This window comes from Varanus komodoensis, unplaced genomic scaffold (assembly GCF_004798865.1).
Source record: "Varanus komodoensis strain SLA01 unplaced genomic scaffold, ASM479886v1 scaffold31, whole genome shotgun sequence".
NCBI lineage: Eukaryota > Metazoa > Chordata > Lepidosauria > Squamata > Varanidae > Varanus > Varanus komodoensis.
The window spans coordinates 6,493,702-6,517,578 of NW_025335780.1; the positions used below are offsets into that span (position 1 = coordinate 6,493,702).

General features: G+C 43.8%; 2 protein-coding genes across 4 annotated transcripts; one reads left to right on the top strand and one right to left on the bottom strand.

Moving 5' to 3' along the window:
* Nucleotides 1-5,276: 5,276 nt before the first annotated feature.
* On the bottom strand, nt 5,277-10,114 carry MZT1 (mitotic spindle organizing protein 1). 2 transcript variants are annotated; one of them, XM_044437812.1, is made up of 3 exons: nt 9,930-10,093; nt 9,128-9,273; nt 5,277-6,609 (listed from the first exon to the last, which is right to left on the bottom strand). In XM_044437812.1, the coding sequence occupies exons 1-3, from the start codon at nt 9,976-9,978 to the stop codon at nt 6,586-6,588; spliced, it is 219 nt and encodes a 72-aa protein (XP_044293747.1). In that variant the 5' UTR covers nt 9,979-10,093; the 3' UTR covers nt 5,277-6,585. The 2 variants fall into 2 exon arrangements, with proteins under 2 accessions (XP_044293747.1, XP_044293746.1); XM_044437811.1 differs by lacking the exon at nt 5,277-6,609 and adding an exon at nt 6,616-8,387 and having other exon boundaries at nt 9,930-10,114.
* On the top strand, nt 10,106-23,871 carry BORA (BORA aurora kinase A activator). 2 transcript variants are annotated; one of them, XM_044437809.1, is made up of 12 exons: nt 10,106-10,648; nt 11,873-12,043; nt 12,475-12,581; nt 12,753-12,798; nt 13,616-13,697; nt 14,487-14,552; nt 15,847-15,903; nt 16,869-17,092; nt 18,897-19,050; nt 20,335-20,906; nt 22,567-22,698; nt 23,055-23,871. In XM_044437809.1, the coding sequence occupies exons 2-12, from the start codon at nt 11,888-11,890 to the stop codon at nt 23,142-23,144; spliced, it is 1,686 nt and encodes a 561-aa protein (XP_044293744.1). In that variant the 5' UTR covers nt 10,106-10,648; nt 11,873-11,887; the 3' UTR covers nt 23,145-23,871. The 2 variants fall into 2 exon arrangements, with proteins under 2 accessions (XP_044293744.1, XP_044293743.1); XM_044437808.1 differs by having other exon boundaries at nt 10,106-10,644.
* The last annotated feature ends 6 nt before the right edge of the window (nt 23,872-23,877 follow it).

Consider the following 23,877-nt stretch of genomic DNA (forward strand, 5'->3'; position numbering starts at 1 on the left):
GGGCGTCTCTTTGAAATACTTCCACTCCATATGCTTGCAGGGACACAGTGAAAATGGGATGCCTGTGTAGATAATAATTTGGAAGACTAAGTGGAAATAGAATTGCAGTCTTTCCAAGTTTTAATCTCAGACGTGTTTCTGTTTTAAAACACTTAATATTTTAGGGATCAGCTTGCAATTTTGAAGAAGTGGGTTAGCAATAACAACTCTGCACTGCTGAAGGTAGCTGCCATTTTCAGCAGATTAAAGGATATTTGCTACAGTTGCAAATACACCGGGACTTCTCTCTGGCAATCCAATACCACACGGAGATGTGATGAACAAATAGAGGTCTGTAAAAGAAAGTTGGCCCCTCAGTTTCGAGCAGATAGAACTAGTACAACTCGGTCTTTGGTTACGCTATGGCTATAGCACTTGAAGGTACCGAGAACGTATGCCAAAAAGCATTCGTGAGCAAGCGTTTTGATTGCTGAAATTAGGAACCTTGGGTGCCAATAGCTGCAAACTGTTCTTAAAATCCCACCCAGAAAATTGCAAAACTAGAAAGAAACAAAGTAGCTCCACACAGCTTGGTTTGTGGTAGTTACCATGCTAATGATGAAAATATTTGTTTTGGTGCTGTCAAAACAGTATGGAAGATAACTGCAAGCTTCTAACATAAAACGTTTGCACTCAGTGTAACTTGGACATGCAATTCAAGGATTTATGTATGTATGTATGTATTTATTTATTTAAAACATTTATATGCCATCCTTCATGACAACATCTCAGGGTGGCTTACAACATTAAAATCAAAATCCAGTAAAAACAATCAACACAACAATACAATAACATAATATATAACCAATAAAAAAATCAAATCAAATCAAATCAAAAGTGACTGTTAAACCATTACAATGCTGATTTTTAAAATAGCCCTTAAATAAAAAGTTTTGAACTGGCACCGAAAAGAATATAGGCTCGGCGCCAAGTAAAGGATGCCAAATGATCAACTAAAAACAAGTGGCACTTGTCTCCCCTGTTTGTGGCTGGAATTCTAGCACCACAAAAAGCAGAGGCCTTTGGCATCAACCATCTATTTCAGGCTTCCCAGCCTGGTCCTTTCAGATATTTCATTCTGCAGCTCCTGTAATTCACAGGCTGCCATTGGCCAGGCTGGTTTGGGACTATGAGGTTTGTGGTCCGATGTATCTGGACAGCAACAGGTTGGGGAAAGTTTATTTAATTGGCAAATGCAATTGCATCTGTTTTCCAAGAAAGAATATAGGTCAGTTTAGGGTCCTCCGAGCACTAGCCAACATCACCAATGGTGAAGGTCATAACGGGGTAATAGCTTAGGGTAACAATATGACCATTCCTAGCCTAGCTGCTTGATGGCAGTTGTCTGTTCCATCATCTAAATGTCTGGTGATCCAATCCAGAAATGGATGCATGCGAGGAGATGCGGCCACACCACGGACAGACTTGCGTTGAAAGGGAATGCAACTTAACAGCTTACCATCTTCATAAATGTTGCATAATGGGGGCAAGGGAGAAGCCTCTGCTAACAGTAGCACTGCTAAGACAAAATCTTAGATGACCCAGGAGAATGGTTCATATAGCAGTAGTGTGAGCCACCCATGCTTCACACCACAGCTGTCCCGGGGTTGTGGCTGGCCACCAGTCTGCAAGGTGGGTTTACCAGTTTGCTGAAACGAAGGTCCTTTGAGGGGACTCCTCCTGAAGCCTTGCCAAAAACCCATCTGTGGATATTATCCACTGCCTGTCAGTGACAAAGCAAACCACAAATTCATAACTGTAACACTCATATGTGGAGATGAATGTTCAGCTCTGAGCAAGGCAAGCCATGTGCCCAAGCTGCCAACCAGGTGTTGTCTGACATGTTACAGGTCACTCAGCTTCAGGAAAGTCAGGCTAACTCAAGTTAAAAGTTTAACTGAGCAAGATGGGAGGCAATTTGCTTGTTGTGCCATTCTCTGGGTTGGGCCACTGTCTTTCTTGGGAATGTGACCCAAGGAAGTTTCTGGTAAGTCCTATTTGCTCCACGGTTGAACCAACTAACTCTCCAGAGATTCATTGACCAGCCATTCTCTAAACCACTGCAAGACGTTCCCTCCATCTGGAGCCAAGGACAACTATTCTTCGTTTCTACAGAAGCATTGCTGTGGTAACACGGTGAAAAATGCATTCTTGAAAAATAGTTGCCCATGTTTAGATTTCTGCTAGAAGCCTCCCTGAAGATTAGAGCAAAGCATTTTTGAGAATTTAGACCATCAGCCCTGCTTTTTGACCTTAATTGCCCCTACAGCTTGCTCAACCACAATGTTCTAGTGATAATAGTAGTAATTGGCACAATCCCCACAGAGGTATAGCAACCTAGTAATTGTATACTACTGTGTTTTCCTAACCTTTTGATACTGTACAGTCCGCTTAATTCAGTCCTGTTTAGCTTCAGAAACTAGACTATCTGAACTTGAGATACAGAGCAGGTATCAAGACATTGCCAGAGACTCAGAATTTAACTGAAATTTATTAAATGCATTATTTGAGGTTACAAAATTTAACAGAATGGTAGTTATATGAGCATAATTCAGGAGCACTGCTATACTTGTATTATCAGAGGAAATATAACTTAAACTTGAGATTAACAAAATGGAATGTGGCTGACAAAATGGACACCGCAGGTACGTTGACGTGACTTAAGTAGCCATGGTGAAATCTTACCATGCTGGGTCTGTTGTGTCACCCCGAGCCAGTTCCAAAATTACTCTGTTGTAGGATTAGTGTTCTGAAGCCACAGAGATTTCCACATGTCACCACAACTTCTCTGGTCATCTGGACCCAGGATCACGTTACCATTGTTGGTATGAAAACACCATAGAGTCCCCTGGCTAGAGTGGCCACAGATGTGGTCCCTTTTAGCCTTTGATCACTACTCCCTGGCAGCAGATATGTCATTGCTTGTCTGTTCCCACTAGCTGAGCAATGTCCATCTCGTTTACTTTCAGAAACAGGGAGACAGGGTAAAAATACAGTGGGAGTACAGGTAATCGTGGTGAAAATCTATTGGTTCTGGGAAGCACTGCAGACATACAAGTACACTTGGGAGGGGGAACCAACCTCAGGACTGCAGACAACCCATCAGGAGCAGGCTGCTGCAATCTATGGGGAAGAATGAAGGACAGAGATCTTGCTCTGCTGGGATGCTTGGCAAGGCCGGGGGGGTGGGGTGGGGGGGAGAGGGCTAACAACGGTGTACACTGAATCGTGCAGTCATCTGACCAGTCACTTTAGGCAAAACTCCATGTCACGGAAGCAGCATAGGGTTGTTTGCTGTGTTGTGTGAACCTAGCCTACAACTAGGTTCTCACAACATGACAAGCCACAATGGATTGTTGTCATGTTGTCCAGTGTCAATCCATGCTATTTCTGAAACCACAATAAGAAAATATGGTTCTATGCTTTCTTCTTACCATGATTGTTTGTGTCACCTGAAGAACGGACTTTGAGGAATGAAATTATAATAGCAAATCAGACTACTAGCACAACTGTTTGGATAATAGGACTCTTCTGTAGCACCTTCCACACTGGACTTGTGCTTCTAAATTAAAACAGGGTAATTATCTAAGGTCCACTAAAAAATCTCCCACTAATTAAATATGGAAAAAACAGACTGAAGCATTTCTGTGTCCCAAATTCAGATATGATACACATTAAGAAAAAACTATCACTCATAACATTAGAAAAAATGCTAAAAAGGTCCAAGTTTCTCAGATCCCTGGGCCCTATGGTTCAGCGCAGATCAGAAGTGAAGAAATGTTGAAGCTGACCAGTCAAATCAAAGTACCTGCCTAACTGCACATACTAACATATCCCTTTCTGGTCAGAGGTGACGGTTTACAATAGTGATGGAAACAAGAAGAAACAAGTTGCCCCTGTTCCACATTTCAAATGTGTGTTGCTATAAAAATAGTTCTGGTTGCTCTTCAAAGTACCTTTACTTGGGTATCACCTAGCAGGTATAGATTCTTACCCATTATTGAGCTGGTACATTTTCTACTGGTACTTCAAGCTTGAGATCAGTCTGACCATTATTCCCGCTACTGTTATGATTTTCCCCAGAACACATGACAAAATGAACACTCTGGGTCCAGCATGGCTTCCTGCCCAGTCCAATTCATGACATGGCCACTTGCAGGGAGGGGGAAGAGGTTCTCCATGGCTCAGGAACACATCTGCCCTGGAGGTCCCTGGGGCAGTTCCTGCTTGAAAAGTACTGAGGATCACTGCCCTAGGTAGTATCTGAGCATGTATCAAAGCTCAGTTCTTCATTCTTTTCCTTATCAAAAGCTGTAAGGCCTTGAGCCAAACAGCTTTTTTCCCTCCAACCTTGAAGAAAGTAAAATTGAAGCTTAACATGCTACATTATGTTTCTGCAACGCAAGCTCTTTTCACAGCCTTTAGTTCAGAGAGGTGATGCCATGATAGCAAACATCAGATATCAAATCCAAAGTCTTCTCACACAATCGTTCCCTGGGCCATTTGATCGTTTTAGACTCAGGTTAGCAGTTACTTCAGGAATCAGCTGACAATTCATCAAGACCCGGTCGACCATGATTAACCTTTTTGTTACCAGGTTGCCTAGTCCCAATTGTTTTGAGTCCCGATGTGTAGGTTTACTTGCTTCTATTTTTTCCCTGGTTCCAACTTTCCAATTCTGTATCTCCTTCACCCGAGTTTGCTCAGGTTCACTTGTCACATCATTGCACACACTCCTCAGTTTTTAGGCGCTCAAGTCTTTTTCCTGGCTCCCCTAACACTCTCTTCCTCTTTCAATAACAAACTGATCTGTCTTGTTTTGTGCTGTGGACTTTCTCTGTTGCCTTGGCTTGTTTTCTCACCCCTCTTTCCCCTCAGAGATCATTCTTCATCCATTCCCATTTTCTCTGTCTCCTGGCTAGTCTGCATCCTTCCTCAGGCGCCTTGCCTCTGAGCTCCTTGTTTCCTTGTTCACGGATGTTCTCTTCTTCCAGATCCCTCCGGGAGCATGACATGTTTCCTTTGCCGCACAGAATTCAGACAGCAAGCCATTTTTTTTCCCTTAGCTACTGAGCACTTCGATGCTTCTCACCAGTTTAGCCTAATGGTTCAGACACTTTACAATACAGATATGCTACAACCCAAATTTTCTAAGTGTTCGAGCAAAACAAATTGAAGATCTTATTAAGGAAATGCTTTTATCAGCCATTAGTGATTTCAATATACGGCCAGACGTGTCACAGATGTGCAACAGTTTTATTTCTTATAAAGCTATACCTCAACTTTCTTGAAGTCCTAACAAGTCATGTCACCAGTACAAGTTTCAAGCAATGTTTTCTTTCTGTTCAAGAAAGCAAAGTTGCTTTCCTTCAGACATGATACAACCTCGAATATAAACTCAGTTCTCATCCCGTGTGAATTATATGAAACCCAAAGAAACTATTTTAATAGCAGTACTGGCTGTTTTCTAAAATCTTGAAATACAAACAGAAAACGAAGACCATCTGAAAAAAGAGAAATGCAAAAAAGAACAAAGGGAGCATGTCCAGTAACCCTTAAAGCAGGCACGTTTTATCAATGAACACGTAAATATCTTGTGATGAACACTGCCACTACAGTTCACACATTTTCCTCCTCTGATTTATGTGTAATCTTCCCACTGTCATTAAATGAACATTCTGCTGTGAAACTGAAGGATCAAACTATAGCCATAAATAAAAATCTAATTTGATCTTCTGCAACTAAAGTTTGATAACCTTTTCATGGGACTTGGTATAATAATCTTCTTTTATTGTTTGTAGAGTATATAAGATGACATAATAAATAAGTTAAAGTATGAAACTCTCAAAATTAAGCACTTTAAGTCACCATTAATTTAGCGGAAAAAAGTTAAGCAATGCTTAACCCTTCCACTGAAATCAAGGGGCATGCTTCACGACGCCTGGAAGTTGTACATACAGAGCTCCTGCACAAACCTCTAATGGAAGGATGTGCATAACTTGTGAAGGATACACATAACTTTTCCAAACAGCAGGTACTTTTACCATATAGCAAGTTGCTTTCTAAATTTAGTGAAATGGGAATCCATGTTTGAATTCTAGGCTAGGATTTACAGACTGTGCGATAAATATCATTAAAATGTTTTACTAAATCTGTGCATGTTTAAAAGGAACTCCATCATTACCCAAGATCTTCATTCAAGAGAGGTTTATAATGTAAAGCTAGCATAATTTCAAGATAATATATTATGCTTTAGCATACTTTCAACATTTAAGAGATACGAAATATCAGAAAAAGCAACCAATAAAATGAAGTCACGGACTTGTTAAATTCATATACAATAAAAACAAAAAGGTAGGGTGGATTAATTGGTATTTTAAAATTATTTACATTATATTTGCTTTTCTACAGTAAAGGCTTTGGAAGAATGTGAAAGCCAACACAACCAATAATAGAGTCCTACAATCCTAAACAACAGTCAGTCTTCAAATCATTTGTCAGGCTCCAACATCAAGTTTAACTCAATGGAAAGATCTTCTCCCAGAATCAGCTTGTCATATTTTCAGCTGCCTGAAAAGAATAACCTGAGTATAGTGAGTTCATTTTTTTAAAAAAGGGTACTAACAACATAATGGAAATTTACAATAGCCATTTCTAGCTGTATAAAATAACCTGGTGGGTCTCTCTCCTTTTGGCTGAAAGGATGATGGGAATGGAAGTCCTGTAGTGAGGGCAACAGAGCTACCTTACGTAGCAGATCACATATCTGCTTATATATTACCTTGAACCCAATCCATGAACTACCACACAAAAAATGATCAGAATCCCCACCCCTGAAAACCACTGCATAGATGGAAGAGGGCCCTGGTTGTACTAAGGCAGGTGGTCTGAAGCTACATCTACATGTATAGGCTCTCCTTGCAATTCAGGTCTCATCACACAGAGTTCTGCGTTGTGCAAGAAGCTTCAGGCCTCCTAGCACATAGCTGGCTGAGCTGCTGAGCATAACCCTGTACTTCCCTACACAGGGGTAGTAGTGTGAAAGATGGACATCTGCACAGGGCTCATGAGACTGGTCCTTGCAGTCTACAGACAAGATTGCCACCGCTGGGACACCTGAGAAAAACAAAAGCACTTCCTCCTGTTCCGTCAAATTGATGAACAGTTTTGATTAAGAGGAACCACCAGCAGTACTAAAGGGCACTGACATCTTTTTTTCAAAAGTGAAGGGACAGAAATCCCACAAGAATTTTAAAAAGCAATCACTTGGCACTGAAAGGTCCATAATGTAGAGTCTAGGTGAAACTTCTAAAAAGGTCCTCTCCCAGTCACAGATTACAAGGTTTAACTGATATATTCATCACCAGCATTCAGGTATCGTGTCTGAGACTGCTTGCTTCTCTTTACAGCAATCAAAGCAAAATCTTTCTAGTATGGTTTTTTTCTGCAGGCATGTGCATGACACATAGATTCAGAGGTTAGCTTTGGGTTAAAACTACTTGTCCTAAAAAATAATATTGCAACTATTCTGAAAAACTATGTTGACTTGACTGCAGACATGCAGTATAAGAAGCAGCGTACACATAAGTACGCTGTTAAGGTTAATACCTGTTTTCACCCTGTTTTAAAATAAAGCATTATTCTACTGTAGAGTGTGTTCAACCAAATTCTAAATAAAATAGTACCAACTGCTATGAATTGTATCCCTGTACTTATGGAGATTTCCATAAAATTTTGAAATACAGGAGTTACACACATGTTACACCAGCATATCTAAAATTAGTTCAGTTGATGTAACATTTCTAGTTATTCCAGCAGGTACTGACAGCGTTATTCTAAGAATGTTCCATTAAGACTATAATCTTATACCCACTTAACTGGAGACAAATTCCATTAAACTCAGTGGGGATTACTTCTAAGTAGACATACATAGTGTCACATTCTAAATCTGGTCACCTTGTGCTAGGCAGTACTTCCTATCAAAGTACTTCTTGGGGTGGACAATATCGCAATATCGCTCTACAACCTAAGCTTTGGAATTTTAACCTTTAAAAAATGCATGTTTACTCAGAAGTAAATCCCACAGTGTTCAACAGTGCTTAAGGGTGTTTAGGATTGAAAACACACTTACTTTAAACATGATTTGATAGGCCAGGACCTCTCATGCATGCAATATCCATTGTCTTATAGAGCTAGAAACAAATTCTAAAGTTGTGATCTTTGGTACATTTACTTGGAAGTAAACACCAGAGTTCAGTGGTACTTGCTTCTAGAGAAGCGCACAGTACAGCAGGGTGTAGATGTAAAGGAAGTTCTTTTCAACTGGATGGTAGCATATTTGTCCAATCCTAAAGTATAAATTAAATTCATGTCTGTGTACACAGAGACACACACTTAATTGTAAAAAGGCAGTGGTGGACAGAATGGGCCTCGTGAATGATAGCAGAGACCTCACCCTGCCAACAAAAGTGCGTACAGTCAAGGCTATGGTTTTCCCAGTTGCAATGAATGGCTTGTGAAAGCTGGACCATAAGGAAGGCTGAGCACCAAAAGATTGAGGCCTTTGAATTGTGGTGCTGGAGGAGACTCCTGTGAGTCCCTTGACCGCAAGGCGATCAAACCGGTCAGTCCTAGAGGAGATCAACCCTGACTGCTCTTTAGAAGGCCAGATCCTGAAGATGAAACTCAAATACTTTGGCCACCTAATGAGAAGGAAGGACTCCCTGGAGAAGAGCCTAATGCTGGGAACAATAGATGGCAAAAGAAGAAGGGGATGGCAGAGGATGAGGTGGCTGGGTGGAGTCACTGGGGCAGAGGGTGTGGGCCTAGGTGGACTCCGGGGGATGGTGGAGGACAGGAAGGCCTGGAGGAATGTTGTCCATGGGGCTGCAATGGGTCGGACATGACTTCACGACTAACAACAACAACAAGTTGCTGTATTCTAAAAGCTGTCATTTGAAGAATGCTCAAAGGCTTATACACATAATTTGGGAAAGTAAGAGGAAGACATGCATCTATTTTTGTGTTATGTTATGATGTCCTGAGAACTTCAAATGGATTCTACTAGTATTCTATTAATTTTCTATACCTTTAGGGTTTCTGTAGCCTTGCGTAGCTCCTTAATAACAGCAGACAATGCTTCTGGGTTTATTCCTTGTTCACAGAGTCGTACACAGATCGAGAGAGTTTCCATATCTAAACCAGTATTTAATATTCTTGATATCTCAAGTAGAACTGAAAAAAAAGGTTCATAATAAGGTTGGATGCTTGAGTTGGACTACAAATAATACAAATACACTTTGTAAATACATACCAATAAAAAGTGAGATAGAAAAATATCAGATATAGTCCCAACTTAGCATACAGGAATAACGTAAGAAATGTCCTAATGGTTGTCAATATCTACCCAGATACAAACATAAATTATTTCATTCCATCTATCCTATTTGGTCATTATGGCTGTATGAAGGAAGGCACAGAGCTGTGTTCACTCAGCAGAACCACAGCACTGGTGGGCAGATTCATTCCAAAGGACATTTCATTTTGTTTCATTCATGACATTCGTATGCCGCCCCACAGCCCTTAGGCCTCTCTGGGCGGCTTATAATAGAACAAACATGCTCTATTCTATTATCGCATTTGTTCGGAACATGCAATGCAAAATTTAACTGTAAGCAATACAACATCAAAAGAAACCTTAGTGCGATTCTGCAACGCAGAATTTCAATACACAGCCCAGGGCGTAATGTGAAAAACGAGACGCAGCCGCAATCCGCCCCCCGCCATTTGCCAGGGAGGAGCCGCGCAGCGCTTCCCGGCGGCTCCTCGGATTCCCCGCGAGGCCCGGCGGCCCACGGCCAGCAGGCCCGAGACGCGCCCGCGTCGCTCACCGTCCATGGTCTCCCGCACGGCGCTCAGGTTGGCGGAGGAGGTCGCCATGGCGGCGGCGGAGGGCGGCGCGCGGCTGGCGGCGACCTCCGACCCGGACGGACTGCGGCCCCGCCGGAAGCCGCCCGGCTTGGCCGGGAAGGGGGTCCGCGCAGCCCCCTCTGCGCCGCGGCCCGTGCCGGGCGGAGGGGGCTCTCGGGGCAGGGCGAGGCGGCCGCGAGCGGCGCCGCATGACGCGTCCGCAGCCCGGCGAGCGGCTCACGGCGGCCCGCGGCCTGCAGGGGCCTTCGCTGGGGAACCGGAACTGGCACCTCAGGCACCGCGCTTCACCCCTCGGGCCTCCGCGCGCCTTTCCCAGCGGCGCCGCTCATGCACTGCGCACGCGCCCGTTCGCCGGCCTCGCTCGCAGCTCCGCCTCCTGGGTCCGCGTTGGCCAATGACGCAGCGATTTGTTTTAAACGAGGCCACGCCCCCTCGCTCCTCCGAAGCGGCCCTCGCTGCCGATGCCTTTTACTCTCACGATCTGGCCGGTGATAGGCGCGCGTTCAAATAGAGGAAAAAAAGCTCCCGCTCTGGGCCGTGATTGGTCGGGCCGGGGGAAACATCTCGCACTGATTGGCCGGCGCAGGAAGAGGAGTTAAAGAGCTTGAGGAACTGGGCTGGCTTGGCAGGCGGATGAGGCTGAATGGAGGCGCTGGAAGCGTTGTTGCCCGTATCGTAGGTAAAATGCTCCGAGGTATCTCCCTAATGGCAGAGATTAGACAGCCCGATCCACTGTAACTCTTCTTCGCTGGGCTTCTCCTTTAAGCTTCCGAGGAATCCTAGTGTAATTTGAAACCCGCAGTAAAGAAACCTGTTGTGCGAATAATGCTGGATATTTGTGTCCGTGCCTGCATGCATGCTTTTCTCCATAAAACAGGAGGCCCGTTGCAAGATAAGCTACTCCGTTCCCATTCCCTTTCTAGACTCCGGGGAAATTTAGATGGTCTCTCGGTTTGGAAGGGGTGCTTCGTTCCGTTGGGGCTTTGGCTGGGTCGTGGTTATTTGCATACCCGCATGAATTTTTTGATTATACGAACTTCACGCACTCTCTCACTGTTGCTTTCTTACTAGCCTAGTTTTGCATTAAAGTGGGTTTAGGAAACAACCTTACCATCATCAGTGCAGCACAGCCTTGTAATCCTTGCTGCTTCTCCCGGCTTTTCGTTCCGATAGCCATTTCTTGTGGCCAGCAATGTGGTCTGGAACATGAGCAGGCTGGTAGTAAGGCTGCCCTACTTGCTTGGAAATAAAACCCACTAGATACAAGTTGGGAAACGTATTGGATCAGATGCAACCGGTGAAGGTGTCACAGTGCCAGCTAAAGGCTGCAATCCCACCTGTGCTTCAGCTGGGTAAAAGTTTCCCTGTCTACTTCTGAGTATGCGTAGGTAAGATCAGGGAGTAGATGACTGAACTGCCTGTGGCAAGAAATGGAGGGCTGATCGTGCTTTGTGTGGTATGTATTGAGACGATCTGTTAACCCACTGGATTTCTTCTCACACTTTGTTAAAGGGTTAAGAGCAAAAGTCTACTCCCACAAGGTAGGGAGTCCAGTGGGCTTCAAACAGTTTTGTAAAGTTGTGGGTTCCCGGATCACATCAGAGATGACAGATAGCTTGTAGGCAGGTGGACAGCCCAGCTTGGGTGGGTATCTGAATGCATTATCTGTCCTGCCAGAACAAGGCACTGGCACCCAGCACCGACGGCGTGGTCTTCCTGGAATGTGTCTCCAGGTCTCTTGAAACTTGCCAGGGTATACATGGCGTGTGCACATGTTTCTCGCGGGAGACCAATGAATGTACAAATGGATTCCTGCAGCGAAAAGATTGGTTGGCTGCGGTGCTTAATCTTTCTGGCACTTTAAAGATGTCTGATGGCAATGACTTCCTTGTTTATTTTCTAGGCTCAGCTAACTGTTATGAATGACACAAAGAATGTTAAGATGCAGATTGCTCCAGGAACGCCCAGACAACTGCCAGTCCGAAACCCCTTCGAAAGTCCAAGTGATCATAGCCATCTGCAGGAGCAGATGGTGTTAAGCCCAACACTTTTTAAATCCACAAACTCCTCCGCGGTAAGACATGCGATTTGCCCTATGTTGCTCTAATATATTTCATAAATTCACATTAAAAAGGGTCATTTTCAGAATGTTCACAGAATGGCACATAAGGTTTTCAAGTTACAATACAAAATGTTCCTTCACGGCATGTATGGTGCATACCTTGCAAAGATTTTCCAAATATAGGCCAGTTTTGAACTGCAGGTCACTGTCTTCTGACTTGAGGCTAATGGCAGTATTAGACAACCTGATCCATTGTTGCTCTTCTTCAGTGGGCTCCTTCTCTAAGCTTCTGAGGAACACTAGTGTAATTTGAAAGCCACCATAAAGAAACCTGTTATAGGAATAATGCTAGATATTTGTGTCCGTGCCTGCATGCCTGCTTTTCTCCATAAAACAGGAAGCCCGTTGCAAGATATGTTGTTGTGTTCTCATTCCCTTTCTAGACTCCAGGAAAATTTAGATGGTCTATAGATGAACTTGCATTAATAAATCCTGTGGAAATCGACTCTGAAGACATACGCCGTCAAGCGTTGTATTTAAGCCAAGCCAGGTGAGTTGTGTGTCGCCAACATCCAATGATCCAACCGGAAAGTCAGCGTCCTTTTTTAAAATATTGTTGAAAAGGTTCCACATTCCACCTGGCCTACGCTAGTTTTTCTGTGACGTGTGCAGTGAACGAATGGCGCTCTTTCACTCTGTGTTTTTTATTCACACTTTCTAGAATCGATAAAGAGATGGAAGAAAAAAGACAAAAAGCCATTGAAGAGGTAATGGCCCATCCTGTGGCCCTTGAGCAGAATGTTTTAACCTTATGCTTAGTATACTATAATCAGTATGTATAAATGTGTCATCCTAGGATACCTTGTTCCACAATTGTTGCATGGTAAACTCATACTGAAAATGTATCAGTTGTGTGTTTGTGTATGGTGAAAACAAATATGCTTCCTGCTGTTTTAAAGCCAACACTTTCTTCTCACAGAAGCCTAGCTCAGCTTCCCCCAATGCAGAGCTCTCCAAATGGTTTGGATGACAGCTCCCACCAGCCAGGCTGAGTGGGACTGAAGGAGCTGTCATCCAGCACATCTGGATGGCACTGTGTTGGGGGGGCATGGAACAGTCTTGTGTCATGTTCTTAATGACAGTGCAGGTTTCTACACAAGGAGTGGTGGCACTGTGTTTTTCCCTGCTGCCAAAGAGATTTCAATCACATAGCCTTCACAGCTGCACTCCAAAGACTTTCTCCATATGATGAATTGTTGCTCTGGATTGTTCTTGTGTTTGGAGTCATGGGGAACTGACAACTGCACTAGGGGTGGAAGCAATGCTGAAAGGAGGCAGAATCTACTGAATCTTTGTTGCTACTTTAGCATCAAAGAGAAGGGAGTTAGAACCCTGTGTCCCATCTGGTAAATGTTGCTAGCTCCTGTTAAAGCTTGCTGCTGTCAGGCCCAACATTAGTCCTGTATTCTGAGGCTGTAATCCTACATGCTGTCCTTTTGAAGTCTATGGGACATGCTTCTGAGTAGAGATGCATCAGATTGCACTGTCCATTGATCACTCATTGCAATATTTCTTGCCTTTTAGTTCTTCACCAAAAGCATCATTGTTCCATCTCCTTGGACAGATCACAACGGGAAACAAGTTTCTCAACTGAGCTCAACGCGATGTATGTATTGCCTTTTCTATCTGAACTGCTTTGGTTCAAACTGCACACTTGAAAGATTAGCTGACCTTGGACTTCTTTGAATGAGTGGAGCCAAACACCAATCCATTATCCACCAGCTGAAATCATCCATGGATTATGTTGCAAGTTCATTATGTATTTGCTGACATAACTTTTCAAGGTTCTGATTCTGACCTGTGGAGCCCTGTGTCTTTGGAATTGTATTCCTAAAAATGCTATATATATGGATGATGTTCCAGAAATGTAAAGGCCAGAGGGGGGAAAAACATAAAAGTTGTGGAGAGTGGATCTTAAAAAAAAAAAGATCTTCCCCCATTTTTTTCCACATGGATTTTTTTTTTAGAAAATTGGCGGGGGGCTGATTTTTTTCCCAAACAACCCATGATTAATAATAACCCAACAAGAAACTGTAGGTTCTTTTCCTACTTTGTTCAACGTTAATGCCAGAGAGTTAAATCATAGCACAGTAGTAATATGTAATGATAAGTCAGGATTCAACAGCAACCATATCATTATGTGGAAACCAGCCCCATCTAATTATCTAGATTAGATAATTACTGATCCTTTCTTGAGGCTTCCTCATCCCAGATTTTTTTTTTTTAAATTCTTGTTTCTGCTACTTGACATTATTATTGGAACTATTTATTCAAAAGTTGTCTTCTGAAATTATTTACTAATTTCTCTGTGTTGGTCTTCTAATTAATTTATTCTCTTTACAGTCTCTCTTTTGATGTTATCTCAGCTTTTAAATGAGAACTTACTGTCTTGCAGGTATTAATCTAAGTGATGCTTCACCAGTTGGCAGAGAAGCCATCATACAGCCTGGGAAAAGTAATGGTTTGTATTAGACAAGATGAGAAAAGGAAACATAGCTGGTATAATAGCTTCTGTATTCATTGTAAACTCCTAGGCCCATATGCCTCATCAGAAGCGCATGTGTCTTGTGTACTAGGTGGAATTAATAAAGGCTTAATGCTGATTCGTGAGTACCCAGGAAATTGTTGGGATTATAAGAAGTCTGCCATTCAGCTTATTGCTGTTTCCAAAATACATTTGCTTCCTTACCCAAATGGAGGGAGACAGAGGTGGCAGTCGGGACGGGGATACAGGCATGTTCTTAACGACTTTCTCTGTAGCCTCATGTCAGTTGTGCAGAAGTTACGTGTGGTGCAGGCAGATCCATCGGGAAGAAGAATATATGCATGCCTGTTGATTTATTCTGCAACATACCTCTTTTAAGCTGTCCAGTTTTAGGATGTTTACCATTACTATGTTTTCATGTTTCTGAACACAGATGACAGGGAGAGCAATACCTCTGGGATGCTAATGTTCCAACTGGAGGAAGCATTTTTAGTATGTGATGGAGTGGAGGCCAGCTACTGATTGAGTCCAGTGTGGCCTCCTACCAACTGTGAAGTGAAAACTGGCCAGCCTCAGCCAGCATGGCAAGAATTGTAGCCCTAAACATCCGGAATGCTAGTGAAGGCTGTGGCCAAACCCAGTCCTTGTAGGTGTCTTCTTGTTTAGACTGGGCAACTTGGTTCCTTCAGAAGCTTCAGAATTCCCAGCAGCCTTAGCCAGCATAGACAATGGTGAGAGATATTAGGAGTTGTACCCCAAAATACCTGGAGGGCCGCAGGTTGCTTACTCTGTGATAAAAAACGGTTTATCATGGCAGAAAAGAAGTATAGTTGAGCCTTCATGAGCTCATCTCTTCTATTCCAGTACAGTTGTAATGAGAGGACTGTGAAATCTTGCTTCTGTTCTTTCATTAGCTACAGCTTATTGTTTTCTTCAAAACAAATGGTGAGTGATCTTTGTCAAGGTTTGTTTGAAACAAGCCAGTTTTGTTTTGGATTGTGCCCTGTTTGAACAACTTGCTGTTAAACCATAACCATAGTTTAGGGTTTTGGCGACATGCCAAACTGTGGTTAAGCAAAATCAGAAACTAAAGCTTCAGAACTTGTTGCCTTGATAAAGACATGGGAAGAGGGGAGCAAGCAAACCCAAGAAGTCTTCTTCCAATAAATCACGGTTTATTGTGACATCCAAATGCAGCTATTTTTTAACCACTGTGATATGCTGGAATTGCCTTCTTGCTTAGTGATTCTGCCCTCTTTACACTTTGCAGCTGCTTGCCAGACTGTGTTATCTCTACCTGTAGATTTCGACATGGAGAAAATACTAGGTATGTGACTTGGGAAATACCCAGCTACTGCAGGGTGAGTCTTTGTAAAAGTGTCTATGGCAGGAAAGAAATGTTAGGCAGTCGATCTGACAATAGTCCAGGGAGTCCTAATCGGAATGCCATTTCCTTTTAAGGCTGAACACCCCACAGCATTTCACGTGCTGGATCCCCGTATTTGTTGCAGCAGCCTCATAAAGTAGGCTAGTAGAATTGCCCTCGTTGTGCAGATGGGTTTGCAGCTAAGTGATTGCCTAGGGTCACCCGATTCAAGTGGAACTGAAGACTGATTTGAAGTAGAGATGCAGGACTTGGCAACGGCCCTCCTCCGGCCTTCCTGCACCCAGGAAGATTCATGTATTACCCAGTTGGGTGCACTCCAGACGTGTTAGACTGCAATTCGCATCCTTTCCAGCAGCATGGATGGTCATCCCACCCGTGGCTGAGGACAGGTGCAGTGCAGCCCAGAGGAAGGGCACCAGCAGGGGAAGGCTGATCTGTGCAACAGCACGTAACGTGGGCAGAGAGGTCCAGTGGTCCCTCGTCTGCGGGATTTAAGCAGCCGGAACTCTGCTGCCAAAGTTATTTGCCTGAAGAAGCAACCGCATTTGGCAAAGGCCTTTGCTTTAACTGCTAGAGTGCAGCACCTAAGTGCCGGGCAGGAGCTAAAATATGGCCCACCTGGAGTCCCAGTCTGTGTCTCTAGGCTTCCTCAGATGCTAGTGCCCTTGATGGTGTGGTGGTTTCCCAGCTTCTGTGCAGATCTTTTTTATTTTACAAGTTTGAAAGAGTCTCCTCAGGCTCAGTTACTGGCACTTAAGAACTTGAAGCTAAAACGAGTAAGTTTTTTTTGTTTCATTGTGGTCAGCAGCAGTGTATAAATCTATTAAATAGATAGTAAATAAAACCCTTGCATGTGTGCAGAAACCCATTCCTTGACCTCTGCGATTCTGTATACCATTGCTCAGGCGAATATTATAAACCTGATGAATTGGCCGACCAGTCTCAGGAGAGCCTCAGTACCTCCTCACTGAGAAGAAAGCTTTTTTTAGATGAGAATGGGAGTCTGTCGTCTGAGAACTTCTCCCCTTCTCCTCAAAGCTCACCCACCGTTCCAGCCTCCCTTGGAATTCTGTGTTCCATAGACATCTCTCCGGTCCGCTGTCGAAGTCCTCTAAACACATCTAGCTCGGTAAGACGTTTGCTCTTGGCACATGTGGTTATGTTGATGCGAGTGGAATACTTTTAAGTGAGGCAGTGTGCCTCGAAAACTTGCATTTGGCAGCTTAGATTTATTTCTTGAGATGCTTAATTTGGCTTTCAGGTTCCATTGCCAGCAGAAAGTAGCTTAAGATATTTTGGAAGCACAAATATATGCATTGCAATTAAATACACACATATCAGCAGTCGCTACTGGATTAAGCATTAAACGTTCACTGGGATAAATATACCTTTTAGCGGGTGGTGTTTAAAGTCAACAGAGATGAGGCCATATGTATCTTTCTGGGAAAGGAGTTTCAAAAGTCTGGGGCCACCACTGAGGGAGCCTAGCTGGTACTCAAGTGAGAACCAGCAATTTCTAGGGGACAGCTCAGAAGAATGCTATTGGTGGTCTCCATTTTAGTGACCTGTTAGACTGTTGGTAGTAATTCAAGGTTCATGTTATGAGATAACGTAAAATAAAGTACTTATATTACACTATTTTCTGCCTTGCTGAAGTGCCTTTTGCTAATGCACGTGGTGAACCAGCAGGGCCTACGCAGTGTCTTGTCACAGTGACTGCAAAGTAAGGACATCTGGTTAGGGACATCGTGATGGACACATCCCTTTGGAAAGTTCTTAGGTCTGATTGCTGATCTGGACTCAGACCAGTGTGTGTGTTCTCTGGCAGCACTGTAGAAAACTCAAGTGTCAGAACCTGTGGAGATGCTCAGAAACCTGGCAAAGCTTTGCGCAGGAAGGAAGTCTTTGGTGATTGCGGCAGTTTCATAGCCTTGACCCGTGTTCTAGTTCTCATCTACTCCCCTGCTTACGGGTCTCACTAGACTTCTCTTTTTCCTCTTCTGCGGTGTAGCTGCAGCAAAGCAAGCCTTTCTGCTGCTGAGAAAGGGGTAGTTCACAGTTTCCAAAGCACCCAGAGTCGCAGGAACTGGTGAGCAAGTGCAAGGAAACTGACTCTTCCAAAAATTCCTCTAGGGGGGTGGACTTGATGGCCTTCTTGGCCCCTTCCAACTCTAGTATTCTATAAATCTATGATGAAGGGAGTGATCTGCTTGCTATCCACTTTCACAAGGGACGATCACTTGCTGCTTTAGTTTCTTCTGACAGATTGCCTTTTGACAGCTGTCTAGAGAAATGAGAACAACAAAAACACTCTTTGCAGACTCTGAGCCAATGCCCATGGTGCGCTCCTGCTACACTTTGACAGTAGATGCACCGCAGGGCACTGTACTGGTAAGGGTGCTGTGCAAAAGTGCGCGCCCACATTTGCACGAGACTGACTGATTTTGAAAGAAGTATGAAAAAGTTGTGCAAGCTACTGGGTGAAGAGGTGATGTGCCAGCGTCAGCCCTTCCAAGATGCCGTCCGGGCACTTTGAAGGGGCTGCCCTTAACTGTCAGCTCTGAGATCACAGAAAGCATTCTTGGAAGGGAAAAGCAGGGTAGGGGGCTATGATAAGCAGAAAAGGGCTGCAGTTGCAGCAAAGCGGCAGAAATGAAGAGTCCTGGCTTGGAGTCTCCCAGGGTAACTGCGGGAGGAGTACCAAGGGGAGAGAGTAGGGGAACTGTCCATGGCAAGCTGTATCCCGGGAGCTTATTTGCAGGGTACGTTACCCTGATGTGCAAACCTGCCCTCTGGCTGCGAACTTTGCCAGGGGAAACAAGCCAGGATGGCTTCTTTCCCCTGCCATGTGTCCCGCTTTGCGTATGGGACCGGCATAATGGCCTGCAGCTTTTGTTTAAGCTTGACCGGCACTTTTCTTGTTATGTTGAAAGGGCCAGTTTTCTTCCAGCCCTATTCAGGGAGGTACGAGGACCTACAGTCTGGGCAGCCTGCCCAGCCCTTCCTTTCCAGAGGGAAACTCCGCCAACATTGCTTCTCCGACTTTCTCCCCCATTGGGATTCAGATAAAGAAGAAGTCTCTGACAGGTATGTCTCTGCTGGCAGCATTTAATCTCTGATTCAGGACTACTTCTGTAGCGTAGGTCTATTAGGCACTTGGTCATGGTATGTAAAATTCCTTATGTATATCTATACAAAGTATGTGCTGCGTTGCTCTCATTGTATGGTAGAAGATATTCTATTTATTTATTACATTTCTATACTTCCCGATACCCCAGAGGGCTTCTAATAAACTGGCAAAAACTAAAATGCTGAAGCGTAAGCTAAAGAATTAATTACTGTAACAGAGTAGAACAAAGAGTGACATATTTTCCACAGTTGTAAGCAGACAAGCACTCATTTTCAGAAAAAAGGAAATGGGGAACACGGGCAGAAAACTGTCTTTCAGTCCTTCCTCTAGACTTTTGCTTATGACTGAGCCTCAGGGTTAGGTGTTGGCCAACTCCAAAGTCTTTGGATTTCTTCTTTCACCTCTCCTGAGCCCCTTGAGCAAGCAGGCTATATGCTTTTTCTAGTTTCCACAGGAATAAATTGACATTGCTGCTGGTGTCTACTGGTCCTTCCAGAGCTCTTCAGGAAGGCAAAAACAAATCCTCCAGCCTTTAGACTGAATGTCAACAACAAGAAAACCCACAAGGCATGGAATCCTTCCTTCTCTTGGAAGGCAGAGACAGCGATGCTACTTGCTGTTACTTTGAGATTTGTCTTTTACTGCTCATCCTCCATGGACAGGGATTGAGATTCCGTACACAGTTTTAAATAATAGCTTTCCTGTTGCATATTTATCAGAAATCACTTTGGGGGGGTAAAGGCTGAAGAGCAGAATATGAACGCTCTCTCCTATACACTCGTCATTCTCTAAATATTCAAGATTCCAGAACTTGTTACTATAAAACCAAAAATATGCCCTCGCTAGTGTTTCCTCCCCACATTTTTTCCATATCTTTTTCATTAGTGTCCAAAAGCCCCTTCTCCTTTGGCGCTGTATTTAGTATCTGATAACATAAGTAGCCTAAAATCTACAAGGTGGTGGTGACTGACTGTATGTTTTACATTTATTTATTTAAAACATTTGTATGCCACCTGTTGTGCCATGGCATCTCTAGGTGGCTCACAGTCAAACTTAAAACCGTTATAAAAACTAATGCTAAAACTAAAAACATCACAACCTGAGATATTTTATATTCCAGAATGTTTGCATGACCCGTGTTTGTGCAGCCTCATTTAAGAAAAGTGTCATTTTGACACTTGTTTGAGAACGGTTTGACGTATTCTCTGTATTTTTCTTCTCCCACTTCCTTACAAATGAAGATCAACGGCAGTTTACATTTCGCTCTCCGGACATTCCTGCTGTTTCAAGCTCATGTCGGTCCACTCCTGCTGGTCCTAGGAATTCTTATACAGAATGTTCTCCGTTGAAAAATCCTTCTCCCGTGAGACTGGTGGCATGCCGGGGAGCCGCACGGTACCAGTCTTCCCTGTCCCGTCTGCCTTCCATGCCGGAGAGTTTCGGTAAAGAGCAGGAGGAGGGAGCAAAGGCATTGTCTGCAGAAATGCCCTTGCCGGCAGAGGCAACAATCAATCTGCACCAGTTCAGTGGGGATGGCTTTGCGCCTGGTACCCATCTGGTGGTTGCTACGGTGTCCATTTCACCAGACCGTTCCCAAGCCGACCAGCAAGGGCTGGCGTTGTTCCACGGCCTTGAAAGTTTCAAGGAGAACCATACAGTGGAGATGGCGGATCCGGAGGCGGTGGTGGGTGAGAAGAGAGCCTCTGAGGAGGGTGGCATGCCAGCAGCCGGCTTGAATCTGGAAGGGTCTTGTATTTCCATGTCAGCCATGGCGGAAAGCAGTGGCATCCCCTGTGACAGCATCAGCCTCCAGGTAAGGCTAGTGGTGTGATGCTGGAAGCATTCATACCTCTTTGTACCTTGTGCCCTACTGGTACTATTTTGCATTTGCTGCCTGCAGAACATTGGCTTGATCGAGAATTGTGCATAAACGGTTGCCCAGTTTTTCGATTTCATTGCTTCATAGCCAACGCTGTCTGGGTGGTTTACAGCTGTCCACTTCTTTACCCTTGGCAAAAATTTGGCCTGATATTTTTGGGGAGGGGGGGCGGTCCCCTTCAGCCTGCTGCACCACAGCCTGCGGGACCTCAATCCTCTGGGCAGCTTTTTTAGTGGGCTGGGGGGGGGGGGTTGTGTGGTGAGGAGTTGGCTTGGAAGACGGTGTGAGTCCTGTTGCATCCAACAAAAGCAGAATCCAGCCCCATCACTGTGTAGCAAAGGATATCACACGAACTGAGATGTTCTGTAGGTTTCTTGCCAGTTATTTTCGACAGAATACCTGGGTGGACACTTTGGAAGAAAGTGCTATATAGGTTTAAAAGGTGACAGTCCTGGCCCGTGTCATGAACTGCAGCCTTTAAATGGTGGTTGTGTGTACATTTTCTAGCAGCTCTTGGTAGCTACTGGTCTCTGTTACTTTCAGAGATGTATGTTAAATGATGGATGGGGAGAAATGGACATAGGCTAGGTGTCTCCGCAGAAGCCGTGGGCAGTTTTGGTCAGTGAATGTGTTGTGGTCCTGTCATATTGGAGCAGTAGAAACAGTGGAACATGTTCTTTTATTTTGCATCTTTTATAGGGGATGCAGAGAGAAATTGATTAAACAATCAATAGCAAATCTTTATGGGATTAATTCTTTCACTCTGGTGTTTCAGGGATGTATCTTCCTAGGTTACTGGAAATGTCAGCATTTTTAGGATGGCAATTCAGATTAGGAAAAATGTGGTCTATTGAGTGAAAATATTGTATAAATTGAACTTGTTTTAACTGTGTTTTAATTGCTCTACTGTTTTATTAATTAACCTGCCCAGCCTGTGGGTGTAAAATAAAAACTACACGGCAAGTGCTGGCCTGCGCGCTTTACAGTGTAAAAGACGATGAGGCAGCAAGGAAAAGGGGGATGGAGAAGGCAAAGGAAAACAAATGTGGGCATTTGTTCGGAGACCATCCTTGACCATCTTGCACGGAATTAACTGGGGGTAGAGGAACAACCTGGTCGCCGGAATCTCAGCTGTACCAATGAAGTGGCCCCGATACCCTATTTCTCCCTCTTTCGCAACTAGAACATTTCTTTAAAACTCAGCTTTAAATTCAGTTTTGGGCTTATATTCATTACCCAAAACCTTCCAGTCTCTTGCTTTAACTGTGCAATCCGCAATCCTGTTTTTGTTTTGTTGAGTCAGAGCAAAAGAATCAAGGGATGTGTCTCTGCTAAGAATGTTTCTCTTGTGACTGGGACAAGGCATCTGTCATCAGAGGTTTTGCTGCGTTTCGTGTTAGCAAGACGATGAAAGCAGGCCTTGCCTCCCCTTAAATTCTCTGCCAAACCCTATTAATCCAGCAGAAGTTTTCCGGGGGCTTTCCAGTTCGCATATGGCTTTCTCTCCCACTTCTTCCTGTGTGTTAGCATCTGGCAGTCCATCCTGGCACTCTCCAATTATTGTCTGGTTTGTCCTGTAATGTCTCTTGGCTAGGTGGATAGTGGCTACAACACCCAGACGTATACTAGCAGTCTTATGGATACCATGGGACCCGAGACCAGTTGCAGAGAGAATGATGTCCATGCCAACGACACTCAGAACAAATTTCAGGTTTTCAAAGCAAAGGTAACCGATGAGCTTGGTACTGGGTGTATTGTTTTTTCAGGCTTGCCTCTTCTCACTATCAAAGCCCTTATTGCTGCAAAGACTGGCTTGAAAATTATGGGCAAGAAATCTCTGAAGTAAGAAGGGTGTCAGAATATCTGTGCAACTCCACTGCAGTCTAATCAACAGTCGGGCCCATTAAACATAACCTGCATTCCTAGCACCCCCAACCATGGTTACTATAGTTTCCATTTTTTTAAAACCATAATCAGCTGTAAGCTGATTTGACACATGCAGAGGTGGTCTCCAGGACTTCGGCTGCTGCAGTTTGACAAAGATTGTCGTGTAATTTTATGTTGTGTTTGTTTTGCCTTTAGAATGGAAAAGCCATTCCAAGATACTGGACTGAAAATGAGCCCGCTTGTAAACCCAGTAGTCACTTCCTAGAAATGCCTTTGTCAAAGTGATCCATACATGACTTGGACTCCTGAATGGATGTGTGGACAGACCTTGCAAAGAACCCAGGGTGGTATTCTTGAGTCACGTACGATGGACTGGCAGGTGCTTTCCACCAGAGTCATTGTTAAATGAATAGCTGGGGGAAACTGCTGTCATCTCAGAAATACAGGCCTTGTCAGTAACACAACACCAGCCACTTGGCATCCAGGAAACACATAACCCCGTGGTTCTCAAATGGCAATGTGTTTTGCAAGGATGGTTCTTGGTGGGTCTGTTCACATGCCCACTAAGATTTCTCAGCAAGGGAAAGGCTACCATAGTTAGGCAGATCATGGTGCCTGAACACACAGCTTCAAGTAATTCATTTCTCTCAAAGATCTGAACCAGGTGTTGCGAGTATCAAAAATTTCTGCAATGACGCCAACATGATTATCTTGTTTTCCATGAAAATACATAAAATTTGTAGGCAACTGCATTAACTCTTTGAAATCTCTTGGAAGATTTTGCTAAGGAGCAGATCCACTATGCCACAATACATTGCTTTTAGTGAACTGTGGTTCTTAGATATATTTATGCAATATATAGAAATGTGGAGTTCTTACATAAAATGCTGTTGTTTACTATGAATTTGCAAAGCAGCCTGGCTTTAAATATACGTGAACATCTATTGCACAGTGATTTTAAAAAAAACACATTGACATGAAATATTGATCAATAAAATTAAGACTTCTCACACCTAGT

Excerpts from the sequence above, each read along its gene's own strand:
- MZT1 (XM_044437811.1), bottom strand. The coding sequence starts at position 9,978 with ATGGCGACCTCCTCCGCCAACCTGAGCGCCGTGCGGGAGACCATGGAC. Across the intron at positions 9,274-9,929 it reads CGTGCGGGAGACCATGGACG|TTCTACTTGAGATATCAAGA; the intron begins GTGAGCGACGCG and ends CTTTTTTTTCAG. Across the intron at positions 8,388-9,127 it reads AGGCTACAGAAACCCTAAAG|GATTGGACAAATATGCTACC; the intron begins GTATAGAAAATT and ends TTTATACTTTAG.
- BORA (XM_044437808.1), top strand. The coding sequence starts at position 10,603 with ATGAGGCTGAATGGAGGCGCTGGAAGCGTTGTTGCCCGTATC. Across the intron at positions 14,553-15,846 it reads ACAGCCTGGGAAAAGTAATG|CTGCTTGCCAGACTGTGTTA; the intron begins GTTTGTATTAGA and ends TACACTTTGCAG. Across the intron at positions 15,904-16,868 it reads CGACATGGAGAAAATACTAG|GCGAATATTATAAACCTGAT; the intron begins GTATGTGACTTG and ends ACCATTGCTCAG.